The 18,839-nt window shown below is 31.2% G+C and overlaps 2 protein-coding genes across 2 annotated transcripts; both read left to right on the forward strand.

The window, feature by feature from the left end:
- Positions 1–290: 290 nt before the first annotated feature.
- LOC114401498 lies at positions 291–2,278 on the forward strand. The gene is made up of 2 exons (XM_028364008.1): positions 291–385; positions 505–2,278. The coding sequence occupies exon 2, from the start codon at positions 505–507 to the stop codon at positions 2,011–2,013; it is 1,509 nt and encodes a 502-aa protein (XP_028219809.1). The 5' UTR covers positions 291–385; the 3' UTR covers positions 2,014–2,278.
- Positions 2,279–5,238: 2,960 nt separating this feature from the next.
- LOC114401851 lies at positions 5,239–6,729 on the forward strand. The gene has a single exon (XM_028364433.1). The coding sequence runs from the start codon at positions 5,239–5,241 to the stop codon at positions 6,727–6,729; it is 1,491 nt and encodes a 496-aa protein (XP_028220234.1).
- The last annotated feature ends 12,110 nt before the right edge of the window (positions 6,730–18,839 follow it).

Here is an 18,839-nt window from a genome sequence, read left to right on the forward strand (position 1 = left end):
AAAAAAAAGAGCCACGTAAAATTACTTGACAAAAGATAATATTTTCAAATAAAAAAATAAAATATTAATTACAATAATTAAAGAGTCAGCAGTATAAAATCTGTTAATACTTTCAAAAATATTAAATACTGACTTAATTACCACATCTCTTTGTGAGTGATTATCTCTCTTTCTATATCTCCTGTATTCTATCTTTTCTTCTTCTCAGTTAACGCATAGGCTGCTTCCTCTCTTCCTCTTTCTTTATATGCTTTTGAATCTTCATTCATCAGTATAACCCAATAACCAAACTAAGTTTTCATTTTTTTTTTTTTTTGCTGAATTCTAAATCACTTCTTCTGCTTCTCTCCCATCAAATCTTGGGTTCCGTTTTGGTTGTCAAAAGGTAAAACAAAGGTTTCCTTGCCGTTTTTCTTCTTCTTCTTGGTTATGGTTGTTTCAGATTATTTTGTTTTCTTAGCCTCAGTTCGTACTTTTTTTTTTTTTTTTTCTTTTTGTTGTTAGATGGATCAAAAAGATAAGCATGCGGTTTCAGATCATCATGGGTGGGTTAAATCTTGCAAGAAAGAGAAGATGAAGCAGCAACGATCGCTTCTTCTGGGTTCTTGCCAAGCTGAGTTAGAATCACCATCTGCAGCGAAAAGCCCTTCACGAACGGTACGTGAGTGCAATATTTGCGGCAAGGTTTTCAGCAGCGGTAAGGCTTTGGGGGGTCACAGAAGATCGCACTTTCAGAAGCACCAGAAGAAGGTAAAAGTCCGTTTCACTAATCACTCATCAAAAGAAGCTGGTGATACCAGCAACAATATTAATAGGGCTAGCAATTGTGATTATGATGCTGATGATGACGGAAAACGCGTTTGTTGCATTTGCAAGAAGGAATTCCCCACAAAGAATGCTTTGTTTGGTCACATGCGATCTCACCCTGAGAGGTCATGGAGGGGTGTGTCTCCTCCCACTCATTTTCCCAATAAGAACTCTTCGTCTTCTTCTTCTCTCTCTTCTTCTTTCTCTTTTTCTTCCCATAATTCTGATTCTATGGAGAAAAACATGGAAGAGGATCGTGATGATTATGATGAATGTGTTGGTGTTGGAGCTGTTTGTGATGGTGGGGGTAATAGGGCTATTGATCTTTCAACTTTTACTTGCCCCAGTTGGCTTAAGACTGATGTGAGAGGAAGAAAGTGTATTGGGGCTTATGAGGCTGCTGAAACCCTTGCTTACTTAAGTGTTTACTCTAAGTACTTTTGTGGTGAGTCTAATGGGGTTTCTCCGAAGAAAGATGAAGTGCGGCCGAAGAGTGCTCCACCTCTAATCAAGCTTGGCAAAAGGAAGATTAATTTTAGTGGATCGTCTTCAAGTAAGAAGCATGAGGTGAAAAAGATAAAATTTTATCTGAAGGGTGAATTGAAAATCGGAAAGAGAAATGACGCGGATGGTGAAGATGATGATGATGAGGATGAGAAGTTGAATAGGTGCAAGGGTTTATCTGAATCTGAGGTGGAAGATGAGGAGGGTTTCGACAATGTGATCACTGAGGTGGTTGCTCCCGATAGGATGCAAGATGACGTTGATGAAAGGAAGGGGAAGAGGGTGGTGGATCATAAAGGGAAGAACATTAAGAAACTGGTGCTGAAATCTATGGCAAAAGAGAAAGAGAATGAGAAAGTTGGTGGCTACAAATGTGGTGCTTGTGGGAAGATTTTCTCAACTTTTCAAGGCTTAGGAGGACACAGATCAGTCCACAAGGGGAAGAACAACAACACTGTAATAATCATGGACGAGTCCAACCACAACCACTCCGAAGCTCTTGGTGATCAAGAAAACAACTCTTCCAGCTCTAGTAACATGCACAAGGTGGATGAAGCACCGTTGCCAACCGACGAGACAAGAGTGAATGAAGAAATACCAGAAACACCACCATTGCTGGCAGACGAGGCATGTCAATCTTCTTTAGGTGTCAAGAAATTGGACTTTGATCTGAATGAATTGCCTTGTGCTATGGAGGATTGAGCAATTTGTATATTTCTCCATTTTGCTATAATTAGATGATGTTTGATATCAATCTTGCAACCTTGTTAACGTAAGTTTCAATAGTTTAGTTTCTAGAATTTTTATGGTAGGCTCTAAGACTTAAGAGTTGAGGTAAAGTTATTGGAGAAACTCTCTCTAATTACTCAGGTACTGGTCTAAAGAAAGAATTGTACCAAAGTTCTTAACTTTACTTGTGACCATAGCAACTCTCCTTTGTTTTATTTGATTAAGCATGTTTTTAGTTTGTATTGTGTATACTGTTTTCCATTGTATGACAGTGTTCTGTAGATTTTCAACATCTGTTGATTTCATATTTTGTATTTGATTTTCAAATTACTTTTAGAATAAGTCTTGATTATTTTGTCTTTTCAATTTTTGCTTTGGACTCGGTGAGACTCTTTTGAATATCAGTTATCCCTTTGACTACAACACCAATTTGTTATTCCGATGGACAATAATTTGACCAATATATAAATCTTCAGAGAATATTTAATTATATAAAAGCAAGAAAAACAATTCCAAAAATATAGTCCACTGTGCTTTCTGAATATATCTTAAAACAATATTTTCTATCATTTAAACAATCTAATCTAATTTAATATTATTATACAAAATAAGATTTTTGTTGTATTTCTTAAATAATCAGTTTTCTTCTTATAAAAAAATAAAAGCAATTGAGGCAAAATCAATCAATATTTTATAATTTGGAGCAATAAATGGAAATCAAGCAACTGATTGATTTTTGTTTAGTACTCATGGTTTCATCTACTGTGTTGTTTGTGTTGTTTATGCGAGCAGGCATGGGCGACGGTGATGGAGAAGACAAGGTTGAACTCAGCTTAATAGCGATGAAGAGAACGAAGTGTTAAAATTGAAAAAAAAAACAAAAAACTGAATTTTCTTAATCAATTAAATTATATATATATATATATATATATATATATATATATATATATATATATATATATAATTTTATTGACAAACATTAATTGTTGATTCTTTTTTCTTATTAGAAATTCAAATTCCCTATCTATCTCTCATTCTTTTCAACATTTATCACCCAATTAATCTTATATCTCCAATCAAATCTATAACTTTGATATGTTAATTATATTTAAATTTTATTGTTTTTCACTAAAAATCTTTATAAATTGAATCAATTAAAATATTTTTTAACACTTCTTTCCTCAAAAAATCATAAATCAAAATATTAAATTTCAGCCAAAATAAATTTACTTGATTCTCCTTCCCTTCACATATTATCTCACACTCCATCCTCTAAATTTTTCAAATTTTTTGAACTTTTAATTTTTCATCTTTTAAACTTTCATAATTTCATTTATAAAAAATGATCAATCGAGGGGTTCGGTCTAGTGGTACTGTGGAGGGACTAGTAGGATTGTGAAAAAATTATTTTTTATCCAAACTGACACTGAATTCAATTAAGTTCGGTTCATTTAGGTTTGATGTGTGACGGTATCTTATACAAGATTGCCTACAAAAGAGAGTTCCTATGAAAACTCCAGTAAAAATCTTAAATTGATCAAAACAAATTCTCACCTATTCATGTAAAAGCAAAAATGTCCTAGCTTTTAAAGATGATAACTTATTAGAAATAAAATTTAAATATTAAAAATATTAAATATTTTTTTTAAGTCATTTGATATTTACACACTCAATCAAGATCATCAAGATTATTTTATATTAAGGTAATTATATAATTTTAAATTAATTAAAATAGTTATGACTATCATATACTCTTCTTTTATAATTTTTCTTCTATTATATATATATATATATATGATTGATTTAACTCTTCCACTCTCATATAAAATATTCTTCTTCTCACGAGATATACTCTCTCTACCCTAGCATATCTTCATTTGAATAATCCAAACCTCTCACAACAAACTAAATATAAAAAATCAACTATATATAGACACACAAACACACGCATTTTATCTTCAAAATTTAAATGCATTCATAACATAACAGGCATTTGAAATATCATCTTATATTTCTAATAAATAACTTAACTTAATTTCTTATCCTTTTGGATCTATCCTTCTTAAAATCTTTAGTTTTAACTTTAATTTGAATATTTTTTTAAAGTATCAAGAATTAATAATAACAAATTAACAATATATCATCATATAAATTATTTATCATAAATTTAATTTATATGCTCACTACAAATTTTTTTATTGTAATATAATTTATATATAGATTATGATTTTTAGTTGTATAAAGTCACTATTTGTTGTGTAATGCATGAACTAAAATACTAGTAATATACACAATTCACATTCAATCAGATAATAGATGAAATACATTAATGATATCTAATTGAAAGAGTTTGAGAGAGTCAGAATCTCACTAGGGAATGTATTTTGTTTTATAGTTTATATTAAAATGCAATTTCAATCCCCTATATAAATAAAAATAGAAAACATTTTTTGAAACCAAACACCTCGATAATCTCTCTATTTTGTAAAAAGTTAGTAAATTTAGTCCTTTAATCCAAATTAAATCTAAATTAAGATGTTGACCATTAAAGTTAATGTTTGATTCGCATTATAGGGGAGACAAAGATATTGATGATTGTTGAAATCTAGGTTATGGTAATTTTGCAATTTCTCGTAGCTGGGTGTGGAGTAATCTCCTTTGTTGGAGACAAAGACGAGGATGTCTGTAATCTTCTAGTGCTTGTAATTTTGTTATTTTTTACTCATGGTAAATTGAATTTGTTTTGACTAAAAATAAAAAAAAAATTGTGAGTGATTATATCTTTTTCTATATCTCTGTGTGCTCTATCTTTGCTTCTTCTCAGTTACCTACAGCATAGGCTATTTTCTCTCTTCCTCTTTCTTTACATGCTTTTGAATCTTCATTGATCAGCATAACCCAACAACCACACTAAGTTTTCATTTTTTATTTTTTTTGCTGTATTCTAAATCACTTCGTCTGCTTCTCTCCCATCAAATCTTGCGTTCCGTTTTGGTTTTCCTAAGGTAAAAAAAACGTTTTCCTTCCGTTTTTTTCTTCTTCTTCTTGGTTATGATTGTATCAGATTCTTTCGCTTTTCTTAGCCTCAGCTCGTACTTTGTTTTTCTTTTTTTTGTTCTTTAGATGGATAAAAAAGATAAGCATGCGGTTTCAGATCATCATGGGTGGGTGGGTTGAATATCTTGCAAGAAAGAGAAGATGAAGCAGCAGCCATCGCTTCTTCTGGGTTCTTGCAAAGCTGAGTTAGAATCACCATCTGCAGCGAAAAGCCCTTCACGAACGGTATGTGAGTGCAATATTTGCGGCAAGGTTTTCAGCAGCGGTAAGGCTTTGGGGGGTCACAGAAGATCGCACTTTCAGAAGCACCAGAAGAAGATAAAAGTCCGTTTCACTAATCACTCATCAAAACAAGCTGGTGATACCAGCAACAATATTAAGAGGGCTAGGAATTGTGATTATGATACTGTTGATGATGGAAAACGCGTTTGTTGCATTTGCAAGAAGGAATTCCCCACAAAGAATGCTTTGTTTGGTCACATGCGATCTCACCCTGAGAGGTCATGGAGGGGTGTGTCTCCTCCCACTCATTTTCCCAATAAGAACTCTTCGTCTTCTTCTTCTCTCTCTTCTTCTTTCTCTTTTTCTTCCCATAATTCTGATTCTATGGAGAAAAACATGGAAGAGGATCGTGATGATTATGATGAATGTGTTGGTGTTGGAGCTGTTTGTGATGGTGGGGGTAATAGGGCTATTGATCTTTCAACTTTTACTTGCCCCAGTTGGCTTAAGACTGATGTGAGAGGAAGAAAGTGTATTGGGGCTTATGAGGCTGCTGAAACCCTTGCTTACTTAAGTGTTTACTCTAAGTACTTTTGTGGTGAGTCTAATGGGGTTTCTCCGAAGAAAGATGAAGTGCGGCCGAAGAGTGCTCCACCTCTAATCAAGCTTGGCAAAAGGAAGATTAATTTTAGTGGATCGTCTTCAAGTAAGAAGCATGAGGTGAAAAAGATAAAATTTTATCTGAAGGGTGAATTGAAAATCGGAAAGAGAAATGACGCGGATGGTGAAGATGATGATGATGAGGATGAGAAGTTGAATAGGTGCAAGGGTTTATCTGAATCTGAGGTGGAAGATGAGGAGGGTTTCGACAATGTGATCACTGAGGTGGTTGCTCCCGATAGGATGCAAGATGACGTTGATGAAAGGAAGGGGAAGAGGGTGGTGGATCATAAAGGGAAGAACATTAAGAAACTGGTGCTGAAATCTATGGCAAAAGAGAAAGAGAATGAGAAAGTTGGTGGCTACAAATGTGGTGTTTGTGGGAAGATTTTCTCAACTTTTCAAGGCTTAGGAAGACACATATCAGTCCACAAGGGGAAGAACAACAACGCTGTAATAATCATGGACGAGTCCAACCACAGCCATTCCAAAGCTCTTGGTGATAAAGAAAACAACTCTTCTAGCTCTAGTAACACGCACAAGGTAGACGAGGCTTCAATGAATGAAGCACCATTGCCTACTACAATGAATGATGCACCATTGCCAGCAGATGAGAGAAAAGTGAATGACGAAACATCCGAAACGCCACCATTACTACCATTGCCGGCACACGAGGCATGTCAATCTTCTTCAGGTGTTAAGAAATTGGACTTTGATCTGAATGAATTGCCTTGTGCTATGGAGGATTAAGCAATTTGTATAGTTCTCCATTTTGCTGTAATTGATATGCTTTATTATATTGCAACTTGTTAATGTAAGTTTCAATAGTTGTTAGTTTCTAGAATTTTATTTTGAGAGAGTTGTGGTACTGGAGAAATTCTCTCTCATTATTCAGGTATTGGTCTAAGAAATAATTTTACCAAAACTCTTAACTTTGCTTGGTACCATATCAACTCTCTTTTGTTTTATTTGATTAAGCATGTGTTGAGTTTGTATTTTGTATACTTTTAGACTAAGCCTTGTTTTTTTTTTTTTTTTTTTGTCTTTTTCAAGTTCTGTTGCTTTGGATTCAAATGAGAATCTTTTGAATATCAGTTATCAAGTTGACTACGTGCATCACTTTGTTAATCCGATTGACAATAATTTGACCAATATATAAATTTTGAGAGAATACTTAATTATATAAAAGTAAGATAACCAATTCCAAAAATATAGTCTACTGTGCTCTTTGAATATATCTTAAAATAATATTTTCTATCATTTAAACAATCTAATCTAATTTAATATTATTATACAAAATAAGATTTCTGTTGTGTTTCTTAAATAATCATTTTTCTTAAAAAAATCAAAGCAATTGACGCAAAATCAATTAATATTTTATGATTTGAAGCAATCAAAGGAAAGCAACTGATGTGATTTTCGTTTAATACTCATGGTTTTATCCATGTTATGTGATAAATCAAAGAATTAAAACACTGCAGAATTAATGTAATTAAGATAATAACTGAATCACAGCAATTTTTTTCCGTCTTATTCTCTCTCAACTCCCTCCACCATAACCACCGTCTAGGGGATGGGGCTCATCTTCATCTTCAATATGTTGTTTACGTGAGGGGAAGAGGGTGTTGTGGAAGACAAGGTTAAAGTAGAAAGAGTGAAGCTTAAAATGAAAAACAAATGGTTTTTTTTAAATCAATTAAATATATATATATATATATATATATATATATATATATATATATATTAATTTTATTAACAAACATTTATGGTTGATTTTTTATTCAAACAGTCTATCTCCCATTCTTTTCACCATTTATCACCAAATCAATCTTATATCTCCTATCAAATTTATAATTTTGATCTGCCAATTATATTTAAACTTATTGTTTTCAACTAAAAATCTCTATAAATTGAATCAATTAAAATATTTTGAGCACTTTTTACTGAAAAAAACTCCTAAAGCAACATATTAAATTTCAGACAAAATAAATTTACTTAATTCTCCTTCCCTTCGCTTATTATCTCAGAGTCCATCCTCTAAATCTTTCATTTTTTTTTTTGAACTTTTAATTTTTCCTTTGTGAAAAAATTATTTTTTTAATCCAACCTGATCCATTTTTTTTGAATAACTTTATGAAAATGGTTAGGTTAACAAAATTGGTTTTAAAGAGTGGATAGATTGATTTGATTTTTTTGTAAGAAATCATCTGTTAGATTCGATTCCGTAACCAAGATTCGAATGTCCATTTATGTTATACAAGATTGCCTACAAAAGTGTTAACTACAATAAAAAAAAATCTTAAATTGATCGAAGAAAAACTGTCATACTTTTTAAATGATATCTTTTTAAGTCAATTGATATCTACACATTCAATCAAGATTATTAAGATTATTTTATATTAAGGTAATTACATAATTTTAAATTAATTAAAATAGTTATGACTATTATATACTCTTCTTCATTTTATAGTTTCTTTGATATATCTTCCCACAGCCATAAACTGCTGATGACATCTTTGCAAAGATACACCACTGATAAAAAATAAAAATAAATAAATATAGGTAAATCAATATTTTTTTTTTCTTTTCCCTCTTCATTGTTTTTCTTTTCATTGATCATCCTGTTATTAAATCTTTGTGGGTAAATCACAATATTTACTTATTTATGAAAGGTGTTACACCGATTCATTTCTTCCCATGTAAACGTGCTATTTTATTTAGTTTTTGTTGATTTATTATACCTTTGGTTTTTTTTTATACTTAAAAAGTATTTTTCATCTTTTGACGAAGAGACGTTATCTTATTTGTTTGTGATGACCATTTAATTTTTTTATATCATTTTTATACATTTTTTAATTTTGAGATAAGTTATATAATGAAATATTTACAATTTTGTTGGTATGTGAGATGAAATGAGAGACATGACAGTATATGACGAGACTAAACTCTCAAACAATGATACAATGTAGTTAATATGGTTATCTAAAACTTCTCTCATTAATGAATTAAATATTTAAATATTTCTAACATATTACTATTAATAATATTATCAAATAATATTTAATCCATGCAGAAGATAAATATTTGATTTCACGTAGTGAAATTTATAAAATTAACTATGTTTAAATATATAAATTATCTTTTAGACTTACAAAGTATATATTAGAATGTTATATAAAATAATTTTAAACTCTAATGATAATTTTTTTAAAAAAACATATTAAAATTTAATAAGGATATAGAGATAAAAGATGGCTGGTTCAAAAAGATATATACACGTACATAATTAAGAATAATATATACACAATAAAAAAATAAGATCAGTATAAAAATAAAGATAAAATAATGAACGATCTAACAAGTTACTGAACATCAAAAATCAACTTCACTGATTTTATACTTTCAATCTCAACAGAAAGGTTTAACTTCTCATCCCTTGTTATTATTTATTTTCAAAATATTTAGTTCTATTTTTTCAAAAACATATCAATGATTAATGATAATATATCACACTATAAATTATTTATCATAAACTTTTATATATATATATATATATATAATTTTTATAAATTTTAATTATAATATAATTTTTATATTTATAAGTGTTTATTTATTATAAATTATAAATTTTAATGGTATCAAATAAACATGTATTTTGTGCAATGCACCCATTAAAATACTAGTTATATGGATAAACACCTAAGTCTATTTTTTTAGTAGATTTTATACCGTGAAATACATGGGTTTTATTACATTATAATTTTTAATGTTTATACTTCTTACTATTTGTATTTACTAATATTTGAAAATATATATATAAATAAATAAATTTATTATTTTTAAATTTTTTTGTTTCATATTAATTATAATTATATTACAATAGAGTAAAAAATATAATTATATTTTTAATTGAACAAATACTATTTTAAAGATATTATTTATATTGAAATTTATCATAGTGTTTTCTTTCTGAAAGTAATAATAGTAATGTAATACTTATATGAAATATATAAATTGGAAGTAAAAATAGAAAATATATATTTACAATATTAAAAATAAAATTTATTGAACCTATCCCTTGCATGAGTTTGTTTAAATATAAGATAATTTAAATACATAAATATTTTAGAAAACAATTTTGTTATTAGATTATAGTTTATTATAAGCAATTCATTGTAAATGAAAATTTTAAGTGTTATGTGTATTTTTTTAAGATCAAACATATTGATTTTAATTTTTCATGAGGTTATCATTATAAAATAAAATATATAATAATCTATATTTTATACTTATTAAAATTTAAATAATAAAAAAGAGGAAAATATATAATATTTAACCTAACTCTAAAAATGATTTTGAAAAAAAAAATCACAATAATTGTGTGAGTAAAATGACACTTATATAATTTCACACTTATAGAATTTCTCACTCATATAATTCATATGAAGAAAGGTAAAAAAAAGCATGATCAAACATTCATTTTCATTTTCAACTCTATTTTTTCCTATATATGAAAAGTATAAATTCAAAAAGAATCTAAAATAATAAATATGAATATATAATACTATATAATTATTAACTTTGACGGTTTATTTATTTTTAAATTTTTTGGAGGAAACCGTTGATTTTATTTATTTTTAATATAATGTTAATATGTATTAAATTTTTAATGCATTTATCATCAAAAATAAAATTTATTTTGAATTTGTTGAAATAGTAAATTTTTTATTAAATAGATATAGTTTTTAATTATTTTCAAGATAATAATTTTTATTATGTGACATTATTAAAGATTTGAATTCACTAATCTCATTGGACCATAACTTAACACTATCATTTAAGTATAATTAAAAAGTGTGCATTATCATTATTGTTGTTTAGAGAAAAGTGAATGGCCACTAATGGGCTGTAATGGCCAATAATGAGTGGTAATGGCTACTAAATGCATTCTTGATGGTAGAATGCCTATATATAATACATGTATTTGGTCTCTGAGCTCATCTCTTCAAATTCATTTTGATAGACTATCTAGAGAGAGAAAGAGAGAGAGCTTGGAAGAACCAAAACAAGACAACTCTTTCATGGCAATGACTGGAGGTATGATTTGATTTTTTTTTTCACATTTTGTTAATGACCTGTGTTTCTTTTGTGGTTTGTAACATCACAGGTTAAAAGGTTTAGTCTAACCTTTGGTATCAGAGCCACAGTTGCATCTGCCTTGTCCATTTTCGATTTTCGGTATTTTTCCAATTTAATTTCGTTTATGGTATGAAGGGCCTTGTTTCTTAAAAATAAGATTAGAAATCTTTATTTTGTTCGATTTTCTTATTTTTGGCTTTTGAATCGTGTAAAATAGTGTCCAAATGACTGAGAACCGACCGAGTCTGCATATGAGTCGGGTTTGACCAGCTAGAGGTTGAAGATGATGAATAGTGTTAAATGGTGTCCAAATGGAGAACTGACCGGGTCTGCATATGAGCCGGGTTTGACCCGCTAGAGGTTGAAGATGATGAATAGTGTTAAAAAAATAATAAAAAATCCCATGTTTTGCGCTAGCTGGGTGTTGAACCCATGACTCATAGAATGTTATAGTATGTGCAGACTCGTTTTCATACCCTATATACTTATTCTGCTTTACAATTTATGGAATTTTGATTTAACTTATGCATGGATATATTTTGGAAAATTTTATTCTATGCATATATATATATATATATGAAATCAAATGCATAATATTATGTTTCAATTATAAAATTATATGAGAATCTTATTCATAATTATATTGTATCTTGATCTTGAAATGCATAATACAATTTATTCTCATATAATAAAGTTTTATGTCTAAGTGATCTTTATAATTTTGATTAATTATGGATTAGCCACATCATCTATATTTTGATTAAAATTATATATTAAGTTGGTTAAAGATCATATAAGGAATTAGACATAATATTGTAATTAATTGTACTTATATAATGAATTTTATCCCACAGAAATTTTTATTATATTTGTATAATTAATTGTGATAAAATGACATTATTTTTCATGGCTTACCCACAAACATCATGAGGTATGTATAATTTATCGATTATATCATAAAGTAAATATTTTCGATAAAAATTAAATTATTTTCATGTTGTCCCTATAAATCATGAATTTAAGCATGTAATTTGATTATTCTATCATAAGGTTTAATTGTTTCTTATTGAATTAAAAATTTAGCGCACACGCAATTTTTATGTCACATGATTCAAATATTATGGTATGTTTACATTGGTAAAAGATTCAATTAAGATTAGTATGCCTCAAATTTTGACATAAGCCTTTGAATTTTGCAGCTTCTCAAACTATTAATTTTTCTGATATTCAATGTGATGTTCCCGAACTCAAAAGAGATAACTATAAGATATGGAAGGAGACAATTCTTCTATAATTGGGGTGGATGGACATAGACTATGCTATAAGTAAAGATGAACCACCTGTAATCACTGATGAAAGTAACCCAGCTGACGTTGCGCTATATGAGCGATGGGAGCGATCCAACCGGCTTAGCGTGATGTTCATTAAGACAAAAATCTCGGCTGGGATACGTGGTTTTGTTGACCAGCATGAAAAGGTCTGAGACTTATTTAAGGCCATTGATGACCAGTTCATCACTTCAGATAAGACTTTAGCAAACACCTTGATCATGAAGTTTTCTTCTTTTTGACTCACCAGTGTGAAAGGTGTGCGTAAGTACATCATGAAAATGCGAGATATTTCAACTCAACTTAAGAAACTAGAGGTTGATATGTCTGAGTCCTTCCTAGTGCATTTTATTTTGAACACCCTTCCGCATGAATATGGGCCGTTTAAGATTTCCTACAATACACATAAAGATAAATGGTCTATCAATGAATTAATGACCATGTGTGTTCAGGAAGAAGAAAGGCTTGTAATGGAGATGGGTGAAAGTGCATTGCTGACTACTGCTTATGGGAAGAACAAAGCAACTAAGCCTCAAGCTAATCAGAAGGGGAATCGTAAAATACCACCTCAAACTGATATTAAGAAGGTGGCAAAGTGTTTCTTTTGCAAGAAGAAGAGACACATGAAGAAGAATTGCCCTGGATTCCAGAAATGGCTTGAGAAGAAAGGTAAATCAATCTCATTAGTATGTTATGAATCTAATATGGTTAGTGTTAATATTAACACCTGATAGATTGATTCTGGATCTACTATTCATATTGCAAATTCTTTACAGGGTATGCAAAACCTAAGGAAACCAGTGGGAAGTGAGCAAAGCATTTTATTAGGCAATAAGCTAGGCTCACATGTGGAGGCCATTGGAACTTGCATTTTGACTTTAAGTAGTGACTTTATTTTAAAATTAGAAAGGACCTTTTATGTACTAAGTTTTTCCCAAAACTTGAATTCTATTTCAAGACTTGTATCGTTTGGATATTCCTTTAATTTCAAAGACACATCATTTGAGTTATTTTATAATTCTGAATGTGTTGGGAATGATATCTTGTTTGATGGTCTTTATCTTATTGGTTTACAAAATAGTGCCACTTATAGTTCAATGCATGTTCAAACTGGTCTTAAAAGGTGTAATATTAATAAGAATTCCTTTATGTTATGGCGCCGGAGATTAGGACATATCTCCATTGAGATGATTAAAAGGTTAGTGAAAGATGGGGTACTCAATACTCTAGATTTTGTTGACTTTAAGACTTGTGTGGACTGCATTAAGGGTAAGCAGACTAACATGTCTAAGAAAGGTGTTAACAGGAGTTCAAACATATTAGAAATAATTCATACTGATATTTGTTGTCCAGATATGGATGCACGTGGTCAGAAATATTTTATCACCTTTATAAATGATTATTCACGATATATGAATGTTTATTTGCTTCATAACAAATATGAAACAATGGATGCCTTCAAAGTCTTTAAGGCTGAAGTTGAGAACCAATGTGGCAAGCAAATAAAAATAGTGAGATCAGATAGAGGTGGAGAATACTATTGCAGATATACTGAGAATGGACAAGCACCTGGTCCCTTTGCAAAGTTTCTTCAAGAACATGAGATTATTGCCCAATACACTATGTCTGGTTCTCCAAATCAGAATGGTGTGGTAAAAAGAAGAAACAGGACATTATTGGACATGGTGCGAAGTATGCTTAGCAACTCCAATCTTCCTAAATCCTTATGGGCTGAAGCACTAAAGACGGTAGTGTATATATTAAATCGTGTTCCAACCAAGGTTGTCCCAAAGACACCTTTTAAGTTGTTTAAAGGTTGGAAATCGAGTTTGAAACATATGCGCATTTGGGGTTGTCCGTCTGAGGTGAGAATATATAACCCACAAGAGAAGAAACTTGACCCGAGGACCATTAGTGGGTATTTCATTGGATATGTCGAAAGGTCTAAAGGTTATAGGTTTTATTGTCCACATCATATTATTAGGATTTTGGAATCAAGAAATGTTAAATTTATTGAAAATGATTTGATCAGTGGGAGTGATCAATTGAGGGACTTAGGTTCTGAAATTGATTATATAGAGTCTCAACCTTTCACATCAAATGAAAGATTGGTTGTAATTCATACCCCTCAAGTTCAAAGGGATGATGAACAACACATGATTGGCATTCCACAAACTGTTGTTGATAATCTAATAGATCAAGTTGATCATCAAATTCATGAAAATGATGAACAACCAGTTGAACAACATGATCCCCAAGAAAATGTTGATGCAACATTAAGGAGATCTACTAAAGTAAGAAGATCAACTATTCCTAGTGATTATATTGTATATTTGCAAGAATCTAACTATAATATTGGAGCTGAAAATGATTCTAAAACTTTTGATCAAGCCATGAGTTGTAAAGAGTCAAATTTATGGTATGATGCCATGAAGGATAAGATGAATTCCATGCAGAGTAACAATGTTTGGAACCTTGTAGAGATGCCTAATGGGTGTTGGATCAAGTGGCCTCGGAATAATTAAGAAGGGGGGTTGAATTAATTATTAATGTATCTTGACTAATTAAAATTTATTCTTCTTAATATTACTAGATTCAATTAGGCTTTACAGCAAAAAAGTAAAGAGTGTAGGAAAGAAGAAAGCAAACATAAGATTTATACTGATTCGGCAACAACCCGTGTCTACATCCAGTCCCCAAGAAACCACCGATTCTTGAGATTTCCTTTAATCTTGTAAAATTCTTTACAAACAAAGATCCACAAGGGATATATCCTCCCTTGTTCTCTTTGAAACACCAAGTGAATGTACGCTCCACTTAAACTGATCCACAAGAGATGTACCCTCCCTTGTTCTCAATATTACAACCCAAGTAGATGTACGCTCTACTTGTACCACAAAGGATGTACGCTCTACTTGTACCACAAAGGATGTACGCTCCAATGTGTTAAGACAAAGAATTCTTAGACGGTTAGTCCCTTGAATCTTTGTAAGGAGAAACAAAATATATCTCAGGCGGTTAATCCTTTGAAATCTTTTGTTCAGAGGGAGGATGAACAATCAAAAGAATTCTCAGACGATTAGTTCTTTGAATTCTTTTGGCAAGAGGGAGAAAGAAAGAATCAAAAAAATTCTCAGACGATTAGTTCTTTGAATTCTTTTGGCAAGAGGGAGAAAGAAAGAAAAGATAGCACACTTTTATTTTCTGCAGAATTTCCACTTGTAGAAAAAACAAAGTTTTGAAACCGAAGTTTAGAAAGCTTTTTGGCAAGATTTTTTGCAAAGAGAAACAATGGGCAATGGTAAGAAAAGATTTGAAAGAGATATGTGTTTTTTTGGATGCTTGTAAAATGCGTGTCAAGATCTTGCTTTTATAGACTATTCATGTCTGATCAAAAAACCATTGGAAGAGTTATGTCTTTTGAGAAAATCATGTTAAGAGTTATAACTCTTAACTTTTTCTTCAAAAGTATTCACTGGTAATCGATTACCACAATGGTGTAATCGATTACACAATGTATTTTGTGAAAAGTTGACTATTCACAATTGGATTTGAATTCCAACGTTCAGATTCACTTGTAATTGATTACTAATATAGTGTAATCGATTATACTATTTGAAAATCATTTTGGAACGTTACAAATCATTTGAAAACATTTTCAAAACCAATCTGGTCACTAATAATCGATTACTGCCAACTGGTAATCGATTACCAGAAAGTAATCACTCTGGTAACTTTAGAAAATTTGAGAAAATTCTTTTGTAAAACAAAACTGTGCTATTTGATTTTTGAAAAAAAATCTTTTAATACTTATCTTATATGAAGTCTTGACTTGTTGCTTCTTCATTTCTTCTCTTGAATTTTAATCTTGGATTGAATTCTTGATGTTTGATCTTGAAGTCTTGAATCAATCTTGAATCAATCACTTGGGCTTTTGGCATCATCAAAATTGTTTGGTTCATCATCATGAAGCTTGCTTCTACATGGGAGTGATCAATTGAGGGACTTAGGTTCTGAAATTGATTATACAGAGTCTCAACCTTCCACATCAAATGAAAGATTGGTTGTAATTCATACCCCTCAAGTTCAAAGGGATGATGAACAACACATGATTGGCATTCCACAAACTGTTGTTGATAATCTAGTAGATCAAGTTGATCATCAAATTCATGAAAATGATGAACAACCAGTTGAACAACATGATCCCCAAGAAAATGTTGATGCAACATTAAGGAGGTCTACTAAAGTAAGAAAATCAGCTATTCCTAGTGATTATATTGCATATTTGCAAGAATCTAACTATAATATTGGAGCTGAAAATGATTCTGAAACTTTTGATCAAGCCATAAGTTGTAAAAAGTCAAATTTATGGTATGATGCCATGAAGGATGAGATGAATTCCATGCAGAGTAACAATGTTTGGAACCTTGTAGAGATGTCTAATGGATGTTGGATCAAGTGGCCTCGGAATAATTAATAAGGGGGACTAAGGGTTGGAGTGTTTCAGAAATGTGAGAGCTGAAATGTTTCGGAAACGTGAGGGCTGGAGTATTTAAAATTTTCACATGCAATACAAAGATGGTTGTGGGTAAAACCGTCTTTAAACTAGACATGACAATGGGGCGGGGCGGGTATCTGGGTATTGTCTCCCCACTCGCCGGTATCTCCAATCTCGTCTCATACACCATTCAAATTAGAAAAATACTTTTTTTTGTAAAAAATTTTAAAAATTTAATTTTAGAAAAAATAGATTGATTGTTAAACATTTATTTTTTACTACTTATATATCAATAAATTTATTGTAGCACGTGTGTCTACAAAAATAGTTAAGAAAATAATATTAAATTATGTAAAAATTCTAAAATAAAATTAACTAGTAATAAAAATTATGTCTTTTGATTAAATTATGCAAAAATTCTAAAGATTTTAAGTGGCGGGGCGGGTTCGGGTTCGGGACGGGTCTAATAATCTCATACCCGTACCCGTACTCGACTTTTGATTATCAGGGAAAACCCGAACCCGAACTCATACCCGGTCAACTCGGGTATTACCCGTCAAAGTCGGGACGAATTCGGGCGGGTACCCACAGGTACGGGTTTTCTTGCCATGTCTACTTTAAAGTCATGTTGTCTTAGACGGTTTTCACTAAAATTGTTTTAAATTTGAGTGTCTTTACAACGGTTTTTGGTAAAACTGTCGTTAGCACGTCCCTTTATTTACGAAAATGCAACCAAATTTTTTTTAAAGATGGTTTTGACAAAATCATCATTGTTCTAGCGTCATAAAATATTATGTTTTTAGTAGTGAAATTAGAAAAACCTTGTATATTTTTATTAGGCTTAAATATACTGGAGATCCCTGAAATATATTTGAATTTCGCAACTAATTCTTGAAAAAAATTTGCTTCTCGTTGGGTTCCTAAAATTTCAAAAGTTTTGTAGGAGATCCCTATCGTTAGTTTTTGTCCAAAACGTAATGATGTGTCCATTAGTTGGATACATCAACGATACACATACGAAACCATGTCACACGTCCAAATGCGTGAACTACATCGTCGACAACGATGACTCCTCCTCCTCTGCCACTCTCCTCGCCACAATCACTAGCTTCCTCACCTCCCCCTCCTTCCATAACTCCACCGACACCATATTCCCTTCCTACCTCCCCCCCCCCCCTCTCCTCAGTTGGTTCTCTGCCACCATTACTCCCCCATTGATAACTGCTAAATATGAGTTGTGATAATGAAAATAGAGTGAAAATATCTTTAAAAATGATTATTTAGTAGTTATTCACGCTTAATTGTTAAGAATTGATGTTTTTACTATTCATGGCTTGCAGATATAAAAATGAGGGATTAAAAGTCCAAAAGATGAAGAAAATCAGCAAAAAGTTGAAGAAAGGTCCATCCCAAGACGCGTTCAGCGTGAAAACAAGCATTGGCGCTAAGCAAGGAAGAGGCGCGCTCTGCGTGAATACAAGTACACACGCTAAGCGAGCAAAGCACACAAAGCGCAAGCACGCAAGCCCAAGTCCACTCCTACAATTATAAAAAGAAAGTCAAGCCAAGGACACACCGAGTCTTAGAGCACTCTAATATACATCTAAAGTCTGAGAACTCTCCTTTAGGAAATTCTTTCTTCTCTCTCATCATTTTCTATTCCCTTTTTTCATCCCTTCTCTTCCATCAGTTTCTAAACCCTTTTTCAAGTGTAAGGCCTCTTATGGCTATGAGAGGCTAAACCATCGGTTAGGGCCTGGCAGGCCTAAAAAGCCAAAAGATGTATTGTATACTTCATATTTATCAATGCAACAAGTGTTTTCTTTCCTATTATCCTTTCTTACTTTTAATTTCATGCATCATTCATCCTTGCATTATTTTTGGGGTTAAATGCT

The sequence above is a fragment of the Glycine soja genome, chromosome 20 (genome assembly GCF_004193775.1).
Source record: "Glycine soja cultivar W05 chromosome 20, ASM419377v2, whole genome shotgun sequence".
NCBI lineage: Eukaryota > Viridiplantae > Streptophyta > Magnoliopsida > Fabales > Fabaceae > Glycine > Glycine soja.

Coding starts and splice junctions, on each gene's coding strand:
- LOC114401498 (XM_028364008.1), top strand. CDS start 505: ATGGATCAAAAAGATAAGCATGCGGTTTCAGATCATCATGGGTGGGTT.
- LOC114401851 (XM_028364433.1), top strand. CDS start 5,239: ATGAAGCAGCAGCCATCGCTTCTTCTGGGTTCTTGCAAAGCTGAGTTA.